We start from the raw sequence: 27,830 nt of genomic DNA, 5'->3' as shown, positions 1-27,830 counted from the left end.
CCATGCCACCGACCTTGCCACAACCTGGCATTGCTAGCACGCTAGCTCGAACGGAGCTAGGGAGAGTCTGTGCTGGGAGCAGACACACCCTAGGGCAGGGGTCGGAAACCTCTGAGAAGTGGCGTGCCATGTCTTCAGTAATTTAAGGTTTCGCATACCAGTAATAAAATTTACATTTACAGGGGCCCTGACGGAACCCCAGAATGCAGCAGGCTGAGCAGGGCCAGCAGCTGTGACCCCGGCTGGCAGGGGCCGGTGGACAGAACCCCAGACCGGTAGCATACTGAGCCGCTCAGCCCGCTGCCAGTCTGGGGTTCCGGCCACTGGCCAGCTGGGGTCCGGGCTGTCGGCCCTGCTCAGACTGCTGCCGGCCTATAAGTCCGTTCACCCAGACAGGCAGCGGGCTGAGCAGGTCCGGCAGCAGTGTGTCAGTAAAAATCAGCTCGCGTGCTGCCTTTGGCACGTGCGCCATAGGCTGACGACCCCTGCCCTAGGGGGCTCAGCAGGGTGCAAATCATGCTTAGCCAGCAGAACCAGTGTCCCAAGGGAAGGACCTGGGATTCCTGAGTTAGGGACCCTTCATTGCCCTTGTTCTGTCTCCCTCCTCCCTATGTGGGGAGAGAGATCTCAGAGGTTTTCAAACCTGCTCTTCGCACCAGAGCCTCAGGGCTCCTCAGGCTAAGGCAGCAGTGCACGGCGCGCAGTCAGGGCTGTGGACCTGTACAACCTACGGCCTCCCTGTCTCAGAAGCCAGCTCCTCTCTGGAATTCTGAAACTTTCCTTTGCATGTTACATTAATCCCTATAAGAAAATCTCTTTTAATGAGGAGTGATATAGTTACTAACTCTCTAGAGCCACAATTAGAGCAAACTAATTGAACTTGTGTTTTGACACACTTTCCAAATTCACGGGTGCTGCATGACATATTCACAACAGTGTTGCCGCACAGCCATGGCGACAGCAAAATCATTAGGCTAATAACGCATATTTGCATTCTTATCATGCCAGCAGCATGCCATTAAATACTGTTTCAACCACTGCTCGTTTACTCTGAAAGTTTCCACTGAAAGGTATTAACAGTAATTATTAGTACTTTAGTGGAAACTCTCATATTAAGGAACAGCAACTCACATTAACATACACGAATGCCAATTATTTTTCTTCAGCATTGCCACACACACACACATCAAAAAAAGTCGCCCCCCCCTCTATATTACTAAAGCGACAAGATGGACTTTGGAGACTGAGGAATGCCTACTCCATTGAGACTGGGAATCAGGCTTTCAAAACAATTCTCTTAAACGTTGGCACGTGAAACCAGATTGATTTAAGATGGGCACCAAGATGCACAGATTCTGGCAAAACATTTTCTCAAACAATTAAATATTGACAATTCCAGAACACTCCATGGTGGTATCAAACAACAACAGTTCAGTGCAGGTTTGATTTAACCACTCTCTACTTCAGCTGCTCTTTTACTCATTAAACTCTTGGAACAATTCAACACACAGCAGCAACAAAAATGGCATGTGATAGGCAAAGTAGCCAGAGACCATCAAGAGAGAAGTGTGTGTAATGCACATATTATGGCCAGTTTTCAGGTGCGTATTTTAGAGGCACTCCCACAAACAGGCCAGAGGATACCCAACAGTTCCAAACAACAATTATTAATGACAGTCTGTATGAAGGTGATGAATTGCTTCTGAAGTTAGGGAGCAAATACTTATAAAAAGTAACAAAGGATTGTAAGGGAAAATGCCAGAGAGCAAAGGAAGCTTCAGAATTCAATCCAAAATATCGCAATGGACACCAGAGTAAACATGGTGACTTTAGCTTCCAATCAGATCAGGTGCAACATGGTATAGAAGTCAGTCAAGATACAGAACACTGACTCATGCTAATTTAGTAAACTAAAACCATGTTGTATAACACTAACTAGAAGCAGTGCTGCACTTTGGGGTGCCATGTGCACGTCCATCATTTATCTGATATGCACATAAGAACTGTGATGCAAAATTTGTAGAGCCACATAGAAATACTGCCAAATAAACCTGCATCATCTTCCACATTCAATGACTGTTACCAAAAGTTCTCACCTCTTTCCCAGAGCAGGATACTGCCATTGTACACTAGGCTACAAAAACTAAAAATCCACCCACAAGATAGCAGTTTCAAGCCCAGCATTTAGACTGGGAAAGAGTGTGTCCTTAAAAATACGTGTGCATGCCACATGGCTAGAAGTCAAAGGAGTCCTTAAGCAAGTGCTTAAGTCTCAGGATACGTGTCTCAAGTTACAGTTTACAGAAAACACGAAAGCAGATTTCCATAATATCCAAAAATCACATCTATGATATTTACTCACAGCTCTTAACTTTTCTTGCATGTGAGCATTGCAATGCTACAACACCTACCTCACAGGCGAAAGCGCTGCAGTGAGAAACAAAGACTGGAAGGCTGAGAATTACCTAGGGAACAGCCTTCATTCCAGACAATCTATTCTAATCATAGAAACCCAAATATTGAAATACTTTCTACAACCTCACTGACCCTTTACCTAAAACAAGCAACATATGGGCCTGGTAAGTATTTCATCTCATTCCAAACTGCTAAAATATCCTATTTCTCAAAAAATTACTGAGCGTTGGGGGTACCATTCTCAGATTTAGAGCCGCCCCTCTGCATGAGAGAGCGGAGAAGGGAGAGAGTGATTCTTTCCACTGAATTGTAGATTTACCCACCACTCTCTCACAGCTGGGAAAGGGGGAGAGGCACACGCCCACAGTGGTGGCACAATGCACCTTTATTCAGCATGACCTCACTTCTGCTCACACCCACATGCTGAGTACACGGGACACTAGAGTCAAGATTATTTTCCTCAAACTACAATAATCACTTCTAAACAGGAGTAAATGGAACAAAAATAGAGAGTCATTACAGGGAGTGCCTGGTCTAGAGGACGAAAGCCCCAGTCCAAACTACAGGGCTCACTGCAGAGTGTAGCTCTTAGCGCTTGCTCTGTATGGAGGATTTGTTTATGATCAGATACATTTAAACAAGCAGAATATAACAGCTGCCGAAAAGGGAGAAGAAAAAACAAATCTCATCAACTCTCTGAGTTTAATTTACCCAGCTTGAAAGTCTGAGCTGGAGCCCAGTCAAGTCTTGTAAGTTGAGGACTGCATGGAAGTGCTCAGAGCGCAGCCTGGGAATATGAAGGGTTTATGAAGTTGTTGTGTTAGATGAACAGTCTGATGTCTCTGGAGGCTGCAATGGGAAGTATGTGCAGCTTTCCACATCCTTCATCTCTAGAATTAGTAGTTTTCAACTCTACGGAAAATGAAACTGGGTTCGGGGGTGGGGGGCCGGAAGGAGCAAACCGCAGAAATACTCAAAAGATCAAATTATGCACTATAAGCTTCCATAGTGAAGATTTTAAATACTATCAAATCAGTCTTAAAATAACAAAGCCTAAATTCACAAGCCTCTCTCAGAACTAAACACTTTTGTGTGCAAAATACACCATGAGTCTGTTTGAAGAAGAGAATATGGTGCCTGATCCAAAGCCACTGAAGTCAATGCAAAGACTTCCACTGCTTCAATGGGCATTGTAGGATCAGGCCCCAAATCACTAGAAACAGCAGTCTCACTCCCACAAAGCCTTCTGAACAAATGCTCAACATTTATATGGCCATTTCCCCAAGAAATCACACACAGGCACCTCCAGAAAGAGCACTGCCAGGCCTTTAAATAGTAACTAATGAGAGTCTAAAACCAATAAACTCTAGAAATGTTCTGGAGAAAAGTAAAAATGGTGAAAGTGATTGATGGAAACAGCTACTCCCTGAACATGCTCTCACATACTTCAGGGTGAAAGCACAATTAGATCCACAGTGGCAGAGATTATATTAACCAGCAGACACCACTGCAGTTTTAGAAACAAACTCCCAATTCCCCAAAAGGGCTTGTTTAACAACTAAGCACACAGCTCCTTTGCATGAATACCACAAGCTGTATTCAGTGATCCCAAACGACGCCACAGTGGCAGAATGCCTTTAGGAAGAGCGTTCTCTAAAGAAAAACAATACTGAGAAGATTGAAGCGTCTTCAGTCTGCATACTCCCTAATATTTCTCCCTCCACCCTCGAAACGAGCTGACTAAATCAAACTTCTCCTAACTGTAGATAGTGTCTTTCTTTCTCAGCTGCTTTGGGGATTCTCGGGCTAGGAACTTTTCAGACAGTTTCAACATTTCTTCCTAATCACCGGCTACCACTAAAACACACTGGACTTTAACCCATTTTTTGCCATCTTCATGTGGCAGAGCCGGATGCAAGTCGTGCATGGTTAGTGCAAGTTTCATAACAAGCCTTTAACGGGAAACAATCCCTAAATGGCCATATGTCAACCTGTCTTCCCATCCTCTGCTCATGCAAACTGTTCTCAGCATATTTCTTATGCAATGGAGAGTACACTGATCACAGATGTATTTCTTTACGGTGCACTTCCTACTGTGCCACCGAGTGGGGCTGTGGAAAATGCTTCCTCCTGGAAGTGTTCAGACTCTCGCGTTCTCATCTCTTCAACCCCGAAGGTCTTCGTCTTCCAACAAATCCCAACTCAGCACACCTGCTCTCTGACTCTTGGCCCCACCCTCAACTTGACATGTTTTTAGAATAAGCTGGTTAATAAAAGACTGGGTATATTCCCCCGTATTGTCACAATAAATGTGATTTGAACCTTTAGCTCAAAGAATACATGAGCTCATGTTTGATAAGCCAGATAAGCTCAGAAAATGGGTTTGAAGTGTATGAAAGAGAATCGGATATTGTTATCTCTAAATAATGTGTGTTGATACTTTTTTAAAAAGAAAGATTAGGAACAGTTCAAGTCTTTCCTCTTCCATTCAATTCACCTTCGCGCAGGAGAGACTGGCTCAGTATCACACTGAGTTTAGTTCTCCAGTTTGCCACATCCACTGGTAGCACATTATTGACTCCCATCCCTGTACATTATAATTTCCCTACAGAAAGCCAAATGTTAATCACCTTTCAAGCTACATGCCACAGTTCAAACGCCATCAATAAAACAAAACAATTAAAAATCAACAGACCCCTCTGCCAGAAACCCTTGTCACAAACTCAGTTATGCGCAGGGGAATATGAACAAAACATGAACTTTTGGTATGTTGAAGCAACTCAACTATTCAAAATAAAATCGGTAGCATGGAAGGAAAATTCACACATGCTGCTCCTATTCCAAGAATTTACATTAAATACTTGCCACTCTCTTACCAAAACCAGACAGAGCTCTCCTGGTAGAACATCCACACCAGCTCTGTATTTCATTACAACGTGAAGCTTTCAGTGGCACAGGCTGTGTCTGTATTCCAAGCAAAGAGGAAAAGGCATGTAGGCTGGAGGAGGCTGCAAACCCACTGCTAGGAAGTTACAACGTTCATTTCATCGGCATTGCTACAGGTCTCTGATTAATTAACTGTAACAATAGCTTGTGTTCTGGCATTCCAGCCCACTCACCCCCTACAACACCACCAGGGTTTTCCCAGTGAACTTGCATACTCACCATTCACTGGTGAGAGCGGCCCCATGGACTGAAGTCCTTTATTGGCAGAACAGGAACTGCAGGTTAACAGCAGTGCATGCTCCCCCCGTTGCCCTTCCACTGTGCTGCACACCCCATCCCAAGATGAAAATTCAGCCTTCACAACCCAGTTGATCCGTGGCCTCTCAGCTGAAGCTGCCTACATAGGGGACCTCTGCTGGTGGTTTCTGTAATCCGTCCACCAGGGACCAGACTGAGGCTCCCTGCTAACAAACTTCTGCCATGGAGTGACTGGGCTAAATTTGCACCAGGGACCTAGAAGTGAAAGGCTTCATGTCTCCACACCAGTCCCTCGCTCGCTTTTAATTCAAGCGGAGATGAAACAAGTGTTCCAGATACTGCACCCCAAACTGCCACGGAGGTGGAGCGGGCAAGCTCTGAAGGTGGACGGAGGGGTCGGAGCCTTTTTGGCCTGAATGCTCTGTGAGCTAGGCCGTGGTGAAGCATGATTTGAATACAAGATGATTGCAGCACAATTCTCCTTTCCCCTAGTAAGCCATTAGCCTTTCAGATGACAGCCCTGCAATCGGAATGACTGAACAATTCTCAGGGTCAGCGCAGATCTACGTTCTCAAAACCTGACAGCAACATGCAAAAGTTGTGACTGAATCGCGGTCTCGCTGAGAGTAAGATTAAACGCGTGTGACACATCTTTTGCAATCAAAGTGTTCCATTTCCCAAAGTATCTGCCACAGATTGATAACATCCACGCAAAAAGTTAAGGGCAATTATGTCTGTCATTGTAAAACACACTTCAGCAGCACTGAGTGACATCTTGCTGGAAGCTGACAAATTGTTAGAAGATTGTTTGAATGAGTGTGGTGGAGGCTCTTCCAGCAGCACCTTGGGAAGGAACTCGGAAGGCACTTGCTAATCAAGATATCACACAAACGCAGAGAACATAACGGCTGTGACAGCAGCTGATATGCAGGCCTCAGCAAGCGAGATGGCTTTCGGGGAGCTCTGCCTGTGCTGGCAGGAAGTCAGAGCTCCCCCCAGAAAAGCTGAGGTTAGATTTATGGAGAGCACAAGTGCCAGGTAGAAAGCTGAACTTATACACAATTGCTAGGCAGAACTGCAGGCTGGGGCAAACTTGTAATGAAGTTTTCGCTAGTGCTTATTCCCTAAACACCAAACATGTGACCCTGACACTCTCCGGCACACATAGGCTGTGGTCCCCATGCTGGTCACACACAGCAACTAAGCTGATGTCCTCAAAAGGCAAGGCTGAAATATTTATCATTAGCACCTGCTTTTGGGAAACCCCCTCCCCCAAAGGCCCTAAGGTGAAGCAATCACTGTGCTGTGTTTAGCACCAACTTATACAAGAGACATTACTCACACCGACCCTCTCAACAAAGCTGCATTAATTACTGACTGCCCAGCAGTGCCCAGCAAACACACCTAGGAAAGCAGTGTAAAAGCTTCATGTCCAACATTCCTGCTACAGGCAGCTCAAGTCACCGGAATGGATCTTTAAACACTCACCTCATGGATGAGAAATGGCAGGTGTATTTCTCCACGCTGCCCACAGCACAAAATATAGGGAGAAAAATCCTAGGGTGACTTGACACCGCGTCATCCTAAAATGCACAATGGCAGCTCATCAGGTTGCACTCCACAGAGCAACGTCTCAGCCTCGGTCCAGGAGACCAGAAGCCCAGATGCTTGTAATGGGGAATACGAAGCACAAGAGAGAGCCAAAGCAACATGAACATCCCTGCAACAGGAAACAAGCAATCCTTCCCCCTCCATACTGGCAGGAGGAATTGTGTTCAGCCCTTTGCCTCTTTCTGCTCCGCAGTTCTGAACGGATGCTCCATTGAAATCAATGGTGTATTACCCCATAGTTGGAAGACGGGTGTATCCTGGACATAGCAAGCATGCTAGCAAACAGGGATGTCCTTAAAGAAGAGCACATAAGTTTGTTTCCACTGCAGGCATCACTTTCTGAAAAACCCAGGATGCTGCCAGCCAGGCATTAAATACAAGCGCATGAGAAGACAGAGATTTCTGAACCGTCTTTCATGAGACTGAAACTAATGTACTTTGGTACAGATTTCTTCTCTCTCTCTCTCTCTCAAAAGGGCAGGCACAAGCATAGTGTGAAGCCCACACACCCGAGCCACTGGCCAACTCTACCTAAGGACATTCAAAGGTAGACGATTTAGCAAAAGCTTTTGTTCATTAGATATCGGTACAGAACCTGCAACTGAGTTCCATGTTCCCAACAAAAGAGCAAACCCTAGTGCAACCCTCTCCTACTTTAACAGGAGGGGACAGGGAAGTTCCGATGCTGGGACTAAGCAGAATCCAGAGTGCGAATGGCCTGAACAGAACTTCAGATGGACGAAGCAGCAATGCTGACACACAGTAAGGTGCTGAGTAGAGTCTCTTGCAGAGCAGCAAAGCATGTGTGATGGAACTCTTGACATGCCAGCATCATGAGAATCAATAATTAATGTGTCTGCTGAACCTGCCCAGCACAGAAATGAAAACCGATGTATTAAGAAGCTCTGCAGTAACACATTGGGGTGTTCTGTTGTCTATCTGTACATATTACGGTGTTAGCACGCATTCCGAAGCACTGAGGATACACTGCATATTGTCTTGATTTCAAAGGTGTTTTATAAAAACAAGTCAGAAACTGAAGAGAACCCCTTCAAATATCTGACCAACCTAACAGCTAAATAGCACTAGTTGTGTAATGTGCTGCTCAGTGATTCTGTCTTGGTATCCGCGGTCATTCAGAACAGACTTTTGCAGCTACTGTTGGAATATATCCACATGGAATAAAATGGCAAACTGGCTGCAAGTGTGTTCTCTTATCTCTATGGTCATGCTAAAATAAAAAGTTACTTGTGACTACAATCTTCCATGGACATTAAGCTTGAATAAATTACTACCCTGTTGATAAAGTGTTAAAACAGCTTTTCAAGTAACATATGTTTCTTCTAATAAGAAATGTTTGCAAGGAGCATCTTTCTATACATTTCTATTTCTAAAAAATATATTGGATAATAAATAATCAATGTAAAAAAACCCAGACATGAATAGATGCCTTGAATGATTGGGCTGTTTTTATTCCAGTGTAAAAGTTACCTGTAAATCATACATGGTGCATGAGGGTAGAGCCAGCTACAGACAGGTGGTTTTTACTAGGAGGCATTAATGTAACATTCAATTATTCCACTGCATACTGGCTGTTTTAACTCAGCCAAATTAGAATACATTTTATATTGACTATTTTGACATTTGTTTTATTTGGCGAGTAAAACAAAACTGATCCAATTTCCTTGCAGCCATTGTAAACCATAAACTGTACAACAAGAGGTTATAAAATATATAAGCCTTGTAAACACTTCTTTTCAGACTGTCGCTGATGCTCTGAGCTCCAATTCTGGCCCCGTTCCCAACAGCTCTGGAGCCATTCTGCAGCCCTCCCTGCTCAGTCATAAAATGACCCTTCCACACTTCGTGATTAAGGACAGCCACTGACATCCTCTTGCTAAGATAATTTTTCTCTTTACCATGCAGCAAGGACCCCTCTCAGACAGCACAAGAGACGAGATCTAGCACAACTTTCAGTGAAGTGACTTGTCAAAAATAAACCACAGAAGATGGTTGAGAAGTCACCACAATACACTAGGTTATAAGCACACATAAGGGCATGGGAGCATGCCCCTACCCAGATACCGGCCTTCATCAGGATAAAGTTACCATATAGCCCCGTTAAAAGCCTTTTTGAAGCAATTTTAAGACTGCCGCTCTTTAAAATGCACAGAAAAGCAAAATAACCAAGGATATGGGTAGCATCTTCTAGCCAGACAATACACTGAACTTTGGACAATTTACAGTCTCCATGGAATTCCCATCTGCCAATCTCCTTAGAAATATAAATCCCAAGCATTTCCTTTCATACGCTAGATGTATTTGGAGTACACTGAATGTGCTAACAAAACACTGACACTCCAAAATATGTAAAAACCCACCGAGAACAAGTTTTCCAATTGGGGTTGCCCGGGCTATGAGTTCAGAGCAACTCTCTCACCATTGCATGCAATGCTGCATTTTCATCTCAAATGCCAATAATATAAATCGTTCAATTCATTCTCTGCGTGCAGGGTTGTTTAAAAACACCCCCACCACTGGGCTTTGTGCAGGAAAATGTGGTAAATAATTGTAAGTGATAATTATACTCCTGTTCCTCTGACATATAAAATACACACACACACTTGACACACATACACACACACACACTGCAAGAGCAAAGCCATGACGTTCGCAGCGGCTCTACGGCCCTGCTGTTGCAGTTCCTTGTGTGATGGTGGGTGGCTGGGTCTGCGCACAAAGAATGGCGGCAGCAGCGGGGCCTAAAGTCACAGGTTCGGACACGACAAAGAAAAGCAACCTCAGGCTTCAGTTCTGGGGATTAGGAAAAAATTGTTCCCCACTCTTATATAACAAGCCTGCACAATCCACCAAGGGCATGAATGCTCCCCCATCTCCTTGTCCCACTTTCCCGGGGGAGGGAGGGGAGGGGAGGATGGTGAAGATAGCAGTCTAGATAGACCATGGCCTGCCCCAGGAAGGAGAATCCTAGGCACTCACGTAAGACCAAAGATGCTTTATATTCAGTTAAAAACAAAGATATGGGGCAACTGTGAGAAGCTCTATGATACTGTTGTTGTTTGCTGGGTGCTGACAGTGTGCTCTTTGGTATACAGGACACAAAAGACAGGCAGTTTCATGCTTGGAATTGTTTACACTCTGACCCAGGCCGGCAGGCTAAACAGGACCACTGGGGAGCCCTCAGTGAATGCATTTTTGTTGTTGTTCTGTTAACTTTGCTACCTTCTCATCCCCATTCCATCCATGTGCCATCTATGCACGACATCGGCACAGCTTTCTGGGGACTAGCATATATTCCCCCATCATATCAGGGTGGACCAAGTGATAATTTATACTGGGATAGTGCCCACTGGTCACAGTCCCACTGGCTTGAGTGTTCAGCTAAAATACGCAGCATGGCATGCCCAACAGGAGAGAACCACAGAAAACACTGATGAGTGGCAGAACCTACCTCGGAAGGTTAGGAGCTGGGGTTGGAGCTGGTACTTGGGAAGAAGGTGTCCCGGGTTGCGAGGAGTCATGGTTTCGTGGAACCCTGCCCATTCGGTACCAAATACCCATATTGTTAAGTTCCCTTTGTACATAACAGAGAAATAATTAATGCTATTAGCAAATGCAGCATGCACACATGATATCAATCAGCAGCAAGTTTCACCAAGAAACATCTTGTGTAATAAGAACCAGGCTAATTACCACAGAAGATCAAGTAATTCTCACACCAAGCAGAATAATACTTTGCACTTATATAGCACTTTCCCTTCAGTGATCTCAGAGCTTTTTCACAAACATTAACACTTGCAAACTCCCACTTAATTCCTGTAGGAAATTACAGTGCATGGGTTTGGTACATGCTGAGGTATGGGAACATTCTCTGGATGAAGGGCTGCTTACCCTATGAATGTGTACTGTGGAGGGGCCTGCTTAGATCTGCCCAGGATTCGGATATCACAAATAGCAGCCTCCGTAGAATCTCGAGGGATGAATTTGATGCAGAGCCTCTTCTTTCTGAAAGCTATTTCTTCTGTGAAAGGAAACCAGGATTAGAGGCTGGTTTTTATGCATGACCAGGGTATAAAAGTTATTTATTGCATCTTCAGCTCTTATGCAGATAGTTATGGCAGGAATATGAGGTGGACAGCAAATAAGTGTGCAAAGCCATGCACTTGACTGAATTTTCTAACACTAGTCCTTTTGTGTGGCATGCAAGATTTGTTATTTACCAGTACTTCTCTCCACACTATCATCTACAGAGAAGATTAGGTACTACATACCACAAAGAATTACAGCCTCTGTAATAGAATTTGTCAGGCTGTTGTTTCCACGTCCTATATCTCTGATATCATTTACTTCACTTCTCTCATGGTAGCATTCACCACAGCAGCCTGGAGAGCAATCACTGTGTTTGGAAACACATGTGAAAGTCACCAGTTTCATTGGTCAACCCAGGATCAAGATTTTTTCACATGGCCATTCGTGCATGGCAGCATATTAAATTCTAGTAAGTGCCCCCTTCAGCTAGGCTCAAATTGGGAGCATTCAGCAAAATGCTGCCATCTGGTGAGACTAGGGAGGTAGAGATGGAAGAGAGACTGGACCCCAGAGGGTGATACAGAAGAGGTGCATGCACTCAGATTCAGATCTCCTCAGGAACACCTCACCCAAATGCATCCGAGACCCTGTCTATGCTGGGCTCTTTGCACTAGTGTAGTTCTTGTAATGGTGCAACCTCCCAGTGTAGATATGCTGCAATTGTACAATTTACCCCATGAAGTTACCAAGGTAAATTGTCCTGGCATAAACCCCATTTTGCATTCATGCAGTGTATCTGTAATGGAAATTTGCCTAGTGTGGCTACACCAGTGTATATTTCCCTAGTCTAGCCAAGCTCTAAGGTCTAATTGTACCAGAAGCTTCAGTCTTAAAGAATTGAGTTTATGGAAATGCATGCTCACTCTCCCAGCTGTGGTTCATATTGCTACCATATGCTGGCCCTACTAATCTCTGGAGGTCCCTGTACATTTCTCTGCCCTTGCTGTTGTTTATAACTCCTTCCACTTTAGTAAAATCTCTGAATCTCATTAACCGCTTTAGCCCTATTCTAGCTTAGCAAAATATTTAATAAAACAGGATTTCACAGGGCTGCTGCACTCCTAGCCAAACCCATCTCAAGCCACTTCCTTCCTAGTGTTTGGCCATTGGAAGAACCATACTAACCTGCGTCCCAGAGCTGTACAGACAATACAGACTGTGACCCTACAGGGTATAAGGCACACCATTCAATACAACACAGCCAGCATCAGCTTAGCCTGATTTAGGTGGCCACAGCTCCCAGTCAAGTCAGGTGGATTTGTGGGTCCTCAGCTACTCTGAAGATCAGGTGCTTTCAGTTAGGTGTCTAAAGGTGGATTTTAGAAGCCCGCCTTTTGACTCCCACATTTCTGCACTTTGCTGAGATGGCCAGGGGGCAGTACATTTAGTGCGTTGTGTTATTAATCCAGAAACTACAAATGGAAACACATAGCCACAAATTTTACTTTGAACAAAATGAGAGGCCCTTGTTACTTTACTTACAGAATATCACAACGCTTGTTTTACTGGCTTATCTGCCAGGCTCTTTCACACTTTGCTAAATTCCTCCATCTGTGGCAAACTCAGCGAGGGAACTAGAACTGCTAATTACATGTGCTCATGGAGGCAGGGAAAATGCACCACTTTATTTATACAAACAGCGCATGGAGGGCAGCAGAATACACTGTAAATGAATCACGCAGTCCTCTCCCTATCAGCCACAGGTTATGTGACTGTGATTTAATTTAAAGTTATTCTCCATCCACAACCCCGTGGTGTTTCCTTGATAAACGATTGGCTCTACCCTTTCTCCACATGTGCTCCGGGGCAGTAACACTGGGAAGTCAGTCATGGGTTACAGAATCTTTTCCTTCTTGGTCACTCATACAAATCAACCCCAGGCTGGCAGTGACTGACCAACCATCCCCATGCGCTGCAGATCCAGGTGAATTATTATCTGTGAAGAAGATTCAGTGAGCCTCTCCCTTTCAATTTACAAACTGGTCTGCATTTCATTACTGACAAAAAGGACCTGCGAGTATGTGCACTAGCAGAGTGACTGCAGCCCCTTCCCACAAGCCACAGCCACTGGCCTGAGAGTGGTTTGCAGAGTTGGTGCACAGACCTCTTCTGTAGCATGCAGTGGGTGCAGCAGTCGGGCTTAACTGGTGCAGAGGGCTTGGGGCTGAGTGGAGTTTTCTCCCCCAGATTAGATATTTATCTGGAAAGCTGCTTTTCCCTTGCAGGAATGAAGGGGAGGATTTTCTGGGTATTCTCCTTCCAATTCATCTTGGCAATGATGAGAGAGGCTCATGTGCAGCCCAGCTCCCCGGTGCATGGGCACCAATTTGCTCATATCTGAGGGCTATAAAGTCATACGTGTACAAGCAACACACACAGAGCTCAATACCACACTTACCAGCAGAAAAAGGTTAACTGCTCCCAGAGAACCCTCCCCTTCAAAGCACTAGGGGGAATGAGGGCTGATAAGAGAGGTGGGCCAGTGTCCCACTAGCCATTTGGATACCTAGTGTTATCCCTAGTGTATCTAGGAGATCTAATACCTTAGGTGTAGTTAATGAAAGCGAGTGAGATAAGGACTATTACACAGCTGCATGCCCCAGGACACATGCCCGGGAATAATTCAAGGAGCCCTTTTTAAGTGACTAATCCAGCTTTTGATATTTAAGTTTGACTCATCACAAAAGGTTCCTTTACAACACTACTCAGAAGAGACTCATCTTTTCCCAGAAGCTGAGCTTGTTTAACATAACCAAAAGAGAGGTTCTGCCAGGTCTTTAAAAGCAGCTCTATCTTGCCAGAGTGCCCGTGGGTCATCTGACTCGATCGCATTGACCTGCCAGGGAAGTCTGCAGTAGGTTCTGGTGCTCTGCCCCAAGTGAAATCATCTATTCCAGCTTCACTCGGGTCACTAGGTGGAGACGTGGAGCAGGGAGGCTGGGAGCCTGCTGAGCTCATGACCAACATTACCACACTGCCTTTGGCAGACACAAGATGACTTTTGGGCCTCACCTGCCCATGCAAAGGGAAGGAGCAAGATCCACCTCCACTGAAAGGTGCAACGCTCCTGTGGGCAGTCATGGTAGCTCCACTGAAAAGCCTACAGTGCATTTCTGCACAGTACAGCATGGGCCCAGGCTCAGTCTCACACGGGAACAAAACGCCATTTATTCCTAGTCTGGCATCATCCAGAAACACGCGCATGCAACAATGCTGCCTGCTCTTCCCCTCAGCCGCTGCTGGAGCTGTGCATGAGGTGTGCGTGAGCATGAAGCTTGCTGCTCGCAAAACCCAGCATTGTGAAAAAACACACTTACGTGTATCGACTGTCTCCTGGATGGGGATGAAGCCCACAGGAAGCGTGTCCTTGATATCAATTAGTTTCATGTCGACCAGGACGTTGCCTAAATGGCTCTTTAGAGAGAGGAGAAAAACAGGTGAGTGTGACTCTTAATAATTCAGGTTCTTCTTCTCTTGCTGATTTGACTTGAAGCTCCCTGTTAAGCAGAGTATTTTAGCAGAGAGGGCGACTGAAGAATGAAGAGCAGGTACCAGGCTAACAACTCAGACCTAAGGCTACGGTTTTGTCAGAGAGGTGATAGAAATCGTGAATTTGAATCTCGGAAATGGCTGTCAAACCACATGTGATTAGGCCCCCAAACTGAGTAATGGTGCCACCTAGCTCACGGGGTCACAGCACCACTCAGGTCTGGCCTGTTCACCAGTCTCTGTCGACAGAGGTGAGGCTGGGCCAAAGCTGAGTGGTGCTGTAACTCCACGTCACAGCGCCTAGAGTGGGGAGCTGGGCTCAGCCCTGCAGGACAGGAGCCGCCCACTGCATGGTGAGTGGGCTTGCTCTCCAACCCCGCTCTCCCTTTCTGTGACTTAGCAACTTTTTCCCAACCTCTGTCATGAAATTTACGAAAAAATGTCTGCACCAAAATTGTAGCTTTACTCCTGATTGCCTACTTACAGCATGTACACAGCCCACAAACGGTCATCAGCTAAGAGATTACAGGCATCTTTGTTTAAACAGGGTCTTCTGTCACACCCATCACTGTAATCCCTTAGCACCTTGGAAACAGAGACCACGCTAGTCTCCTGGAAAGTCCCTGGTCCCTACCCAGTGAGCTAAAGGAGAAACACCATCATCTAGTGAACTGTAAGCCTACAAGCCCGATGCATGGTCCAGCTGTGAAAGCCACATGATGTTTATATGGTCACAGTGATGGGAAATGCTAAGGAAAGACTCTAATGTAGACACAGCCAAAGTTATTACATGCTTCTGCTAATTAATATTGAATACATATGGTGCTGGCTCCAAAAGCTCATGCCATTTGGAATGATAAATTTCATTTGGAATCCATATGAATTCTGAACCAGTACCTTGTCCTATTAATCAAGTTTGAAGAACTAAAAAACAATTTAGTATGACAGCCTCCACAATTGTTTAGAGACTTCATTTCCTTTGCAGTTCCCTTTAAAGCCAATATTCTGCCAATATTCTGGATTCACACGTGGAAGAAAAACAAACCCTCTTTCGTTGTCACGTGGCTTTTATGAATAGAAATGCAAAAAGCAATTAAAATGTCATTCTAAGCTATGAGACCCCGCCAGTGTATTTTATCATTACTTCCTGCAAACTGCCAGGCACAATTTTTATCTGGGCAAGCAAAATATTTCAGAAAAACCACTGCTGTCTGATTACTGTGCGTCTATGAATTGGGGGGCTTTGAAATAAAGCAGGTTGATTAGGGGCTTCGTACCTTCTGAACAGTGTTTTTTTTTAACTTTACAGTTCCATAGCAATACCATGCAATCTAAACACTACACAGTGGTGATGCTGAAAGTGAGCAGTGCTGATTTTCTAAAATCTGAATATGTCAGTTAACATTTTGTCTAGGCACAGTGACTGGTAGATAAAACGGTCTTTGCTAATGCATCTTTCATGTTGTATTATTCCTACTGTCTGTCTGTTGTACACTAACATTCAATGTCAGTTAAACTGATGATTCCTCTGCCACATCAATACCAGATAGGCAGAAGGAAAAAAACACACTAAGTTTATTAACTATTGAAATGGCTGGAGTCAGTGCTGATCCAATGGAGTGTATTTATCAGAGTGCAGCAAACAATTTACTCAGGTAAAAGTGTTAAAGAACCCACTGTCCCCGACACTTAAACACCAACACATGGAAAATGTCAACATGTTGGGAAATTAGAAATCCTCTCAAAGATTCTTTATACAGTTGAGAATGATGCTCCCAATAAATGACATCACAAATTAGCCCTACAGTGAAACTCAGAGACTTAACTAGGTTCGTTCTGTTAACTAAACCCGGGACAAGGTGGGTGAGGTAATATCTTCTATCAGATCAACTTGCGTTGGTGAGAGAGGCAAGCTTTTGAGCTCAAACATTTGTTTCTCTTCTCAACAGAAGCTGGTCCAACAAAAGATATTACCTCACTCACCTTGTGCCTCTAATATCCTGAGACCAACATGGCTACAACACTGCACCCAATTAAACCAGTGTCATTCGTGTCAAAATAACATGGCTATGGTTACACTAGACAGCTTACAGAGAGGCCGGGGGCTGGGGGTTGGTGGATCCTCTGGTTTTCAAGTCAAGATCCATGATCAGCCGCCTATTATTAATTATTATTATTTATTTGTATGACAGCAGCTCGGAGCCTAAGTTATGGACCAGGATCCCACTGTGCTACTGGGGGCTGCCTTTCTCTATCTCTGTTATTAGCAAAAATACTGAAAACTGAATCAATATTGACATTCAAAACATGGAGAGCAGAAGTAGTACCTCCTATATAGAGGCTCTCACTGCACTTGGAAAGCAAAATCAAATATTTTTCTCCAGAAAATATAAAGTTTTTAGATTATACTCATCTGACAAATAAAAACAGTCAGTAAAGGCATCAGATCATGGGCTTTCCCAGCCTAACAGCTCCTTACCCAAGTGAGTCTAGAGCATAACCAACCAAGACTGGCTGGATGTAGTTGCCCACTGTCCACTGGAGAGGCACATCAGACAGCTGCTGCCTGCAGACTGTGAACAAAGTCTGACTATCCATGTTGGAAGATGTGATTCCAGGGCAGACATACACACAGCTACTGAAAACCCTGGGTGAGTGCTAAAGAACTGTAGTAGGACAGAGAAGGGTGAGGAAGTGAGTCCCCCAGGGAAAACGCAGATGATGCTCTGGACCAGGAGAGCACTCAGGCTTGTGGGATTCAATTCTTACGCTTGCTTTCCTTATGTTGTCAGTGTAGGAAAGTCATGCTAGCACGGGCTGCCCCATTGCATGTGTCCTAGATGCTAGTGCAAGAGCAGGGATGAAACAAACTTTCCTGGGATTTTTTTTTCCATTTTGTTAATTGCAAATCTTTCAGAGAGCTGCTTTACCCAGGAACAAACAGCTGATTAAGAGAACAAACACACAGCAAAGATCCCATCAGTGTAGCTTGGCCATAAACTCACCTGAACTTGCTGAAAAACCTGCTTGAATTATCCTGGCTCCCCAAACTGAATCAGTTTAGGAACACGAATGTGCCAAGCAAATTGTTCAGTCACTCGGCAAATGTACTTACATTTTCTTTTGAAAACGATCTTGTGAAGCACAGGTATCTTGTGACCTTGGATTTAAATAAGCCATCTTTCCAGAGGTCAGCATCCAAGCCATCTGCTGTTTGTGCAACCTGGAAAGATGAGACAGAGGGAGAGACGGGACATCTGAGCCAAGATACAGTTAATGTATGTGCAGTACATCTTCCTCTTACCTATTCTCATTAACGCTGGCCCGAATTCTCTCAGCATCTCATTAGTTCATTTCACAAGGTAAAGTGGAGGGATAAAAAAAGCCCCAGCTTCTAAGAATATTGTCTCGAGGGAGCCAGCTGATTAAAGAATCCCTGACAAAAACTATTCTAAAAAGGAAACGGCAGCTTTGGAAAGTCAGCACATTACGACACTCGGTACCATTCCATCACAAGGGGCACAGCATCTGCAAACATGGAAAGAGGGCTACATTTCAGGGATGCAGGAAATTGCCCTCCAAAAGGTGCCCCAGCTCCAGTAGTTGGGCAGGAGCATGCCTGAGTGGTACGCTCACATGCCCAGCAAGCAGGGCCGAGTGGAACCAGTGAACAGTTGTGCAAATGTTTTTCACTAAGTACAAAAAGCACCTTATGCCCAGAACATCAGTTCCAAGGAGCACTGCAAGTTGTGGTAGTTCACAAAGGTGACAGTCACCTTTCTCCAACAGAAAGACTCACTGCAATAGTATCAGAATCGCTGCGCTTGGTTCACACACTCAGAAAAGTTAACCAGAGACTTAGCTGTGCCTGTCTGAGAGTGAAATTCCCCCTTTCCCTTCAAAGTCTCTTCACTCCAGCTGCAGAGATGGCTGTGTATGCGGAAGTAGCACCAGTGTCCCTAGCGCTAATGCACTGGGTATGTCTCCTGTCTCCTCTGAGTAGCTTAGAGGAGTTCTCAGCACCCCCCTAATCCAAGGTCTACTCCATGTTCCCAGGTCTCTTAGGGCAAGAACTGTTGCAATGCAGCAGGTCAGACGTCACTAACTCACAATACAGAACCCAGGGTGTAAATCAGCGCAGGATTCGACCTGTCCTATCCAATCTCACTGCATCTGAACGCAGAATCTCTGAAAAAATTAAAGTTTCCAATAGTGAAAGACACAAACATCTTCACAGTTTAATTTCTGTTCACAGCAGAAGCCCCACCTCTTACTACGTAAGAGAAGAGCCCAGGCTTTCTCTGCAACCAGGCACGGAGAGCCGCCTCTTCAGAGAACATTTTTATGGACCATCCTTAGGAGGGTTCAGGAGAAAGACAGAGAAGCAATAATTCAGATCCTGAGAGAACTATCAGTGACAGGCCTGGTAACAGAAAGGTGCCATTGGAACAGCCCTGATCTTTACTGGAGAGCACTGCACCAAAGCCACTATGTTGAACTTGGGTATCCCTAATCAGTTGATTGCCACAAACTGGGACTGGACAACAGGGGATGGATCATTTGACAAACTGCCCTGTTCTGTTCATTCCCTCTGATGCATGTGGTATTGGCCACTGTCAGCAGACAGGATACTGGGCTAGATGGACCATTGGTCTGACTCAGTCTGGCCGTTCTTATGTCCTTATGAACTTCATAAGGATGGATATGGCAAGTTGTGTCCTGCAAGCAGAACAGGGATCAGTCCACATAAATGGCTCATTCTAATGTGCAAGGCATTTGCTAGGCATGATAGAGCTTGGGGATATTGATGCAGGTGAGCAACATAACAGGCTGAATGCACCTAGGGGCTTTAAGACAAATGGAAAAGTTGCCACTTCCCAGAATGCAGAATTCCTGTGATATTTGAGGCAGCATCTGACTGACACTGTTCCATTTGTTCTATACTTTAGATCAACCCTTTCTAAGCCACTGAGTATATTATCGTTTTTTTCTTATTCTTAAAAAATCCACACAATACAATATACCAACCCTGCCATCTGCAGGTCATTTCGTTGTGATGTTGCTGGTCAGAGTTAAGACTCCTTGTGCCTGGATAAAGCCGTGAACATTCAGCAGTGTCAGGACAGCAGCCAAATAAGCAGCTATTGCAGAATAATTCTGGAAGTTGTATTTCACAGAACCTTTGATGAAAGTTAACCACACAACCGATATGACATTGAAACCTAAGCACTGCTTCCTGGCTCAGCGTGAACCGTGCTAAGAATTCAGGGCCAACTTTCCCCTGTCTCCTCTCTATGTGAAGGAATAACCTCACTGGAATATTTATTTATTCCAGGTGACAGGTAAGCGGTCATCTCCTGGACTATTCCACAGAAACAGGGTACCTCCCAAGGGTCACCTGCTGTGACTTTGAGGCTGTCGAGTGTGGCCTGTTGCACTCCAGATCTGCTCCCTGCGTAACAAAAACGTCTCTCTGAAAAACACTGCAGGGCCTTCGTAGCAGCCCTGAGAGGACATGGGAGGTGTGTGGTCTGAGCAGCCCAATTGTTTGATAGGACAAGCTCACATGGAGATGGAAGGGTCAATTCCTAGCACTGTGGTCCAGTGGGCTCCTGTAAAGCTAAGTTTGTGCCTTCTGACCTACTGCCGCATGCATGGGCCGCGAGTTATATACACACGTGGTGCCCGGGCACCAGCAATATTCAGAGCCCAGGGGCCCAGCTCCACCAATGTTTTGGGCCGGGTCTCCCCTCTGGCTCCACCTGCTGCCCCCCTGTGCCTCCCCGAGTGTCCCCCGGCCCCCTCTTGCTGGCCCTGTGCATGTCCCAGACCCCGGAGGGAGCAGAGCATCCCTGCCTCTTCTGTGCAGCTCCATGCTGCCTCCCTGCAGAACTGCTGCCGCAGGGTCCTAGTGCCCCCCTATATCAACTGCCAGGGCAGACTGATTGAGCCTGCACTTCCCTCTCAGACTCTTCCCTTTTCCGGCGGGACCCTCCACCAGCACAGCCCGCCCCACCCCAGTCACTGCTCCTGCCCCATGCTGGGCAAGGCGGCAGCCCCATCCCCGACCCCCACTGAGGCTACAGTCAGGGGCAACAGCAGGGGAGGAGGCGCACGCAGCACCCCCTGGCACCCACCTCGGGGGAGGCGAGGGAGATTCCTGGACCTGAGTGGGGCCCAAAGAGCACATGCAGTGACAGTGGTGGGAGTGAGTGTGCTGCTGGGGAGGGGGCAGGAAAAGGGGGCTCCTCCCCCAGAGCTTGCTGCTGTCGGCAGGGAAAGGGCTGAGAGGAGTCCTCCTCTCTGGGCACTGTCCCGGAGCAGACTGTCTGCACCCCAAACTCAACCCCAGCCCTGCCCCTCCCCAGAGCCCATACCCCAAGTCAGAGCTTTCACCCCCCACACCTTAAGCCCTCTGCCCGAGCCCAGAGCACCTCCAGCATCCCAAACGCCTTTTCCCCAGTCCCAGCCAGAGCCCTCATCCCCCTGCACTCCAAACCTCTGCCTTAGCCCTGAGCCCCTCCAGCACCCCAATCCCCGTCAGCCTCAGCCAGAGCCCTCACCTCCCACTCCCCTCCCTCTGCTCTAGCTCTGAGCCCCTCCAACACCCAAAACCCCTCATCCCCAGCCCTACCCCACAGCCCTCACCCCACACCCACCCCTCTGCCATAGCCCTGAGCCCCCTTCCACACCCCAAACCTCTCATCCCCAGCCCAAACCCAGCCTCACCCCTGCACCCCCTTCCTCCCCCACACTCCCTCCCAGAGCCTGCACCCCCTCCCTCCACACCCCCTCCCATTGCCAAACTCCCTCCCAGCACCTGCACCCTGCACCCAAACTTCCTCCCAGAGCCTGCACCCTGCACCCCAGACCTCCTCCCCCACTCAAACTCCCTCCCAGAGCCTTGGGCAGGTGGGGGGAGTGGAGTTTGGGCAGGGCGGAGTTTAGGCACCACCAAAATTTCTACAAAGCTGCCGCCCATGGCCGCATGCCTCTTTCCAGGAAACTGGCGTATCTTGTGTCTTTCTTTAAAACCAGGCTATCAGCTGCAGAACTTGCTTAGCTCCTGTGCACATACTCTTTCCTGGAGGCCCCAGTGCACATTCATTGTCACTTTCTCTATGCAAGCAGCAGCACCCCAGGATCACAGCGGCACTGATCTACACTGAAAAGTTAAATCCACACCCCTGGCTGATGTAGCAAGCTGACATAACCACCAGTGCAGACACAGTTACGTCCCTGGAAGAGGGATTCCACTGACACAGCTTTGTTCAGTGAGCAGGTATCCCTTCACCAGCTGACAAACGTTGTCAGCGTAGACGCATCTATGCTATGGGGCTATGCTGATGTTGCTATGCTGGTATAGTCCCCAGGGTGCAGACATCTCGTAACTGAACTTGGCTGCAGGTGCCAGAGCCCGTCATGCCACAGATCTCAGGAGATCTTGGTCACCGGTCATGGTGTGTCTCAGACCTAGGCAGCTACCAATCTGCCCACCACTTGGGGCAGGAGAAGGGAGAGCAGGAGACCAGAAAAGAAGTGGAGCAGAGAGCGAGAGGCAGAGGCCCTTATGGTGGCCTGATTCTGCAGAAGCTGTTGAGACAGGAGATGTGGAAGGTTTGAAAGGGAACAGGGAAGAAGGCAGGATGTCCCTCCTGCGGCCTTGGGAAGCAATGAGCAGGACAGAACAAAACGAAAAAGAAAAGACAAAGGAATGAATGCAAAGACAAAGAAAATGTAAGACATCCTCTCATTCCCCCATGGAAAATGCCCTCCAGGATCAAACCCCAAAGCCTCCTCTTAAATCACGGATGGTCCCAGCAATAATTTGCTTCATCCAACAACCATCCCTGAGGTTAAACTCTGCACTTGGAGAGAGAATTTTTAGTCTCTTTTGCTATTTTGAATTCACAAGAATTAAAGCAAAGTCATTTTCCTAAGCTGTCAGACTCTGCAGTTGTAGGACGACTCATGACAAGCAGGTGGTTAGAGTTTCCTTCCACAGACCCACAGGGAAAAGTTAACCCCTGGGAGAATCATGTTCTTTTAAAATGCATGAGACTGAAATAGAGAGCATGCCTGAGGGAAATCCAAACGACAGAGCCAGAATCAACAGCTGCACATTTCTCTGTCCAGGCAAGAGTTCCCAGTGAGGACAGCCGGGCAGGGGCTATTGCATGTGCAACTACCATGGAGTGATTTCAGAGCAAAGGACAGACAGGGGAATCATTTGCTGCTTGTTCTATGTCACCTATCTAGCACAAGTCTAGACAAGGCCTCTATTTTTAGTAGTTCTCATTTTGGAGGAGGAAGAGGAATTTGTTGTGGTTGATTTTAATTGAATTTTTAGGCATAAGATTTAGCTTGTTTGGGGACTTCATTCCCAGGCCTTTAAAAATTACCCTATGAGCTGCCCAGATAATGTTAAAATCTATAAACATCTGGGTCCCTGGGGAGCAGAAAATACACCAAGGATCTTTGGTCAGGCCGATTTTAACAGCTTTTAAGTCTCCCTCAAGGGTAGATCCAAAGAGCGAAAATTAGTTTGTTTCTTCCTCTCAGCTGTCTAAAGGAGTTTAGAGAGTTAATGCTGCTGTAAGTCTATAACATGAAGGAATGTCTGTAACACATTCACATCTTATGCAGATAAGGAATGTAATCAAAAGGGGTCAGGAAACTAAATGCCAAGGAAAAGAATCTGTCCGAGTCAATGGCAGAAAGGAATGTATTGCAATTGCTGGCTGCGCACTCCTCAGCTTGAGATACATGCGATAGCCGAGACGGACAATGGCCTGTCAGGGTTCTGCATATAGGAACAAACTTGGGAGCTGAAGTTTATGTAGTTTCCCCATCTGGCCATGTCTCTCTGAGCCCCCCGTCAGCTGAGCAGGAGCAGCTCAAGTGAAAGGCAGTTCCCAAATACACACATTAAACCTCCCAGCATCTTCCCAGGAAATGTCATTTATTCTCCCCCTGGCAAGAGGAGGGGGCAGACTCCTTTGGGATCTGTTTCTGGCTCGGTCACTTACCAGGGGCCTGATCCAAGGCCCACTGAAGTCGATGGAAAAGCTCCCACAGTTTCCTGGAGCGTTGTGTGGCCTTGAACAGAGAGTTCACTGATCTGGGCCACGATCGGTCTCATGCTCACCGCAGTCCCAGGGCGTGTGGGAACCTTAATTAGGGCTGGGCTAGACAATTAGGTCAGTGAGAAATCCACCCTCCTGAGCAGGTAGCTAAGCCAACCTAAGTCCCCACGGAGACAGTGCTAGCGCCAACGACAGGAGGATTCTGCCGTCCACCTAGCTACCACCTCTCGGGCAGGGATTACCAGCAGAGAGCCCTTCCCTTCGGCGTAGGCAGCGTCTACACCAGGGTAGGCAACCTATGGCATGCGTGCTGAAGGCGGCACGCTAGTTGATTTTCAGTGGCACTCACACTGCCGGGGTCCTGGCAACTGGACGGGGGGGAGGGTGGGCTCTGTATCTTAATTTAATTTTAAATGAAGCTTCTTAAACATTTTTTTAAAACCTTATTTCCTTTCATACAACAATGGTTTAGTTACGTATTATAGACTTATAGAAAGAGACCTTCTAAAAACATTAAAATGTATGACTGGCACGCGAAACCATACATTCGAGTGAATAAACGAAGACTCGGCACAGCACTTCTGTAAGGTTGCTGACCCCAGTCTACGCTGACGTGCTGCAGCTGCACAGCTAGGCTGCTGCAGCGTTTTACATGTGGACAAGCCCTTGGTTAGTGCGATTTGCAGATCTCCAGATCCAAGCACTGTGCCGAGCAAGAGGCAGCTGGGGTTAACAAGCCATTGACTGAAATGCTGAGCGGAAACGCCCAAGCACTATCACCAGCAATTAATCTCTAATGCTGCAGCACCAGATTAGCGTTTAAGAGCCTCTTTCAAGCCCGAAGAATGTGAGCCTGCGTTCACTTGTCAGGAAACCCATGGCAGAAAGAAACAGACTAATGTAAACAGGAAACTTCATACATCATCTGCAGGGCTCCGTCCTCATGGACCTTCCGGCACTGCACTGGGATCAGAGAGAGCCCAAGCCAGCGCTGCCTTGCAATGGGAACTGCCTCTCCCACGGGAGCACCAAGTGGATGTTCACCTGACACAGGGCGAAGGGAGGAGCCTGCTCCCTGCAAGAAGGACACCGAGCCATAGTCTCCAAGCACAAACTCAAACAAGTTACAAGGAAAAGCGTACGATGGAAGAGACTATTTGGCCCCACTCCACCCCCTCCACCTCCCCATGGCTATCCTCGCTCCAGGTGATCTTTAATTCTGATATCCTGGGAGCTCTGGAAGGTGGTGCAGATAACTCACTCACCTGCCATCGGGATGGGCACACAAGGACTCCTGCTGGGCGAGCTGAAAGGGTATTTGCCTTTGGTTCAAAAAGGGGATGCTGTTACAGAGCGGGACCATGATACACTATGCACCACGCAGCAGAAGTTGCAAAGCCCTGCCTAGCCCACCCATCAGATCAGCCAGACACTGAGGGAAATGCCACTCAAGGCCCTGGTGAGGGGCTGCAAGCAAACAAATACAGACCAAATATTCCCCAAGACTTCCCAGGCCCCTCTGCTGCAGCGGCACTCTGTCTCTCTGCATTTTACCCTTTAGTTGGCTCATCAGTTACATCTGCTGTTTCAAGTCAGTTAACCTGCCAGCTGCAGCAAGTGCGCTGTGAGGCTCACTGGTGCCCAGTTACTGTACTTTGGTGTAAATTACATTGGAACTGGAGGAAAAGCTCATACGGCTGCCTTAGATGAGGATTCACTTGACTCTGGGAAAACAACTTTGCCCTGAGCCCTTTCCTTCCCTTTTACATTTTATTCACCCCAACCCAGTGCTTTGAAAAGAGTGAGTGGGGCTAGGCAGTTAACTAGACACTGCTGGGGGCTGATGATCGGCTGCCGTGCTGCACTGTGGAACGAGCAGGAGGCAGGGAACAGATGGACGACTGGTCTGCCTTGATGGGGTAGCTACGTTTGCAATTTACAGTTATACACATTTAATGTTGGAGTCTTTCACTGGTTGGGTCACTGGCCTCAGGAAAAAATCTTGTTCTGGTTCCAAAGCAATTTGACCAATCGACCTAAGAGCTAAGCAGCTGCTAAGCACTCACATCTGTCTATCCATGCAGATACTTCTATGGCCTCAACACTACAGTAGCCGAGTACCTCTCCCGGCTGCCCAGCTTCCTACCAGAGTCCAGTTTGCAGGGTCGCAGTCTGCTGGCTAAGTTCTCCCTGCAGTTTCAGCTGGATGTAGAATTCTTAGCTTTCCAGCCTGAAGAATTGCAACATGCTGAGGTGTGATGTTAAATAGCTGATACAGAATTCATTTATACGTAGATATAATCTGTGCCGTGCTTTGGAACCGTTCAAGATGAGTGTTACTAGGATTACTACATTTGTGTGCCATACTGGCCAGCTGTTTCTGGAAAGCCCTCCCCCAGGTAATTACAGAAATCTTGTGCTTCGCATGACATGCCAGTAGCGGGGAGGAGATGCACTAACATGACTGCACACGGAAAGTATTGCTAAAATACTTCCAAAGCCAAGACCTGGGGGAGGGTGGCTGGCAAAAAAATGAACCCCAGAACACGTTCTTCAAGGTGAGCACACAAACAGCTGGCCCGTTCTCTGGAGGAGACACTGCTCTCTGCAAAGCAAAGGACAAACTAACAATATTGCCAAGGCATTATCAGCTTTACTTACTACGTCGTAACCTGTAGGTGCCCGGTTCCGAGATGCAACCACCCCAACGCCTGTGATAGGATCCATTGGCACGTCTGGCAAGGCATCTGAAAGGTCTCGGACTTCAGGCATTATGGACTGTGCCTGAAACAGGGAGTCAGAGTTAGAGAGCTACACTGCAGACAGCCCCTTAGACAGAAAACCTAGCACGCGCATCCAGAGCACCGTTTGTGTGCTGGAGCAACCCACCACTATGGCCACACACACCTTACGCATTTTAAAGCACTCAAGCTTTCAAGCATTTTTAAAAAGGCATTTGCTTTTGATAAGAACTTACATTTGCGCCCTCTCTGATAGGTCAGGAATTCAGGCCAACAGCCTCTTCTGAGATTAACTTGATTGTTTCCAGAATGTTTAGCCTGGGCTGGTCCCCATCGAGTGCCCGGAAGAAAACCTGAGCCCATCACCCAATGAAACGCAAACTGACCCCTCTGATTCAACCAGGCCCAGGTGGTCCTGCCGTTCCTGGAGGGAAGGAAGCTACTTTGAATTGCTCTGTTCTAAGGCCATGGCTATACTGGCACTTTATAGCGCTGCAACTTTCGTGCCAGGGGTGTGAAAAAACACCCCCGAGCGCTGCAAGATACAGCGCTGTAAAGCGCCAGTGTGAACAGTGCCGCAGCGCTGGGAGCGCGGCTCCCAGCGCTGCAAGCTACACCCGTAGAGGATGTGGTTTACGTGCAGAGCTGGGAGAGCTCTCTCCCAGCGCCGGCGCTCCGACTACACTCACACTTCAAAGCGCTGCCACAGCAGCGCTTTGAAATTTCAAGTGTAGCCATACCCTGAAGCTCCCCGTTGCAGCTCAGTATCAGATAAGCTGAGGATTTCACTGTGAGCCTGCCTCCCTTCTGGCACCTGGTTCATCACGTATCTAGCACTGTACAGCAGCTGGGACAGCGAATGACATGCCTGTCCCCCACAACTGAGACAGCAGAGAGGCGCAAACAGGCCCAGGCTGTGCGATGGGCCAGGCCTGGAGACATCTGCATGCACAGCGTAGCTGGGTTTGGAGTGACTTTGAGGGGAGGGGGGTGGGGTGTGCCAAGCATCGTGGGGGAGTGGGCCCAAGAGCCTGAGGGTGCAGTCAGGGGAGACGCGTGCGCCAGACAGGTCCCAGGAGTAGGTGGGAGGGCTGTGACAGAATTCTAGCTGGGGTGGAGGAGAAGGAGAGGGGGCAGAGTCCAGGCAAAGCTGGGGGGAACAGAGCCATTGCCT

General features: G+C 47.0%; 1 protein-coding gene across 5 annotated transcripts in view; it reads right to left on the bottom strand.

Moving 5' to 3' along the window:
- The window catches only part of MVB12B (multivesicular body subunit 12B), a 100,743-nt gene that overhangs the window by 53,803 nt on the left and 19,110 nt on the right, over positions 1-27,830 (bottom strand). For 3 of the 5 annotated variants that reach the window (XM_030535659.1, XM_030535656.1, XM_030535660.1), the window contains exons 2-6: positions 26,577-26,699; positions 17,945-18,052; positions 14,658-14,754; positions 11,143-11,272; positions 10,703-10,825 (exon numbers count right to left, since the gene is read on the bottom strand). In XM_030535659.1, coding sequence (XP_030391519.1) covers positions 10,703-10,825; positions 11,143-11,272; positions 14,658-14,754; positions 17,945-18,052; positions 26,577-26,687 — 569 coding nt within the window. In that variant the 5' untranslated portion in view covers positions 26,688-26,699. Of the gene's footprint in view, positions 1-10,702; positions 10,826-11,142; positions 11,273-14,657; positions 14,755-17,944; positions 18,053-26,576; positions 26,700-26,892; positions 27,081-27,830 lie in introns of all 5 variants that reach the window. The other 2 variants (XM_030535657.1, XM_030535658.1) reach the window with 1 other exon arrangement.

The sequence above is a fragment of the Gopherus evgoodei genome, chromosome 16 (assembly GCF_007399415.2).
Source record: "Gopherus evgoodei ecotype Sinaloan lineage chromosome 16, rGopEvg1_v1.p, whole genome shotgun sequence".
NCBI classification, from domain to species: domain Eukaryota; kingdom Metazoa; phylum Chordata; order Testudines; family Testudinidae; genus Gopherus; species Gopherus evgoodei.
This window is presented reverse-complemented; position numbering and strand designations above follow the sequence as displayed.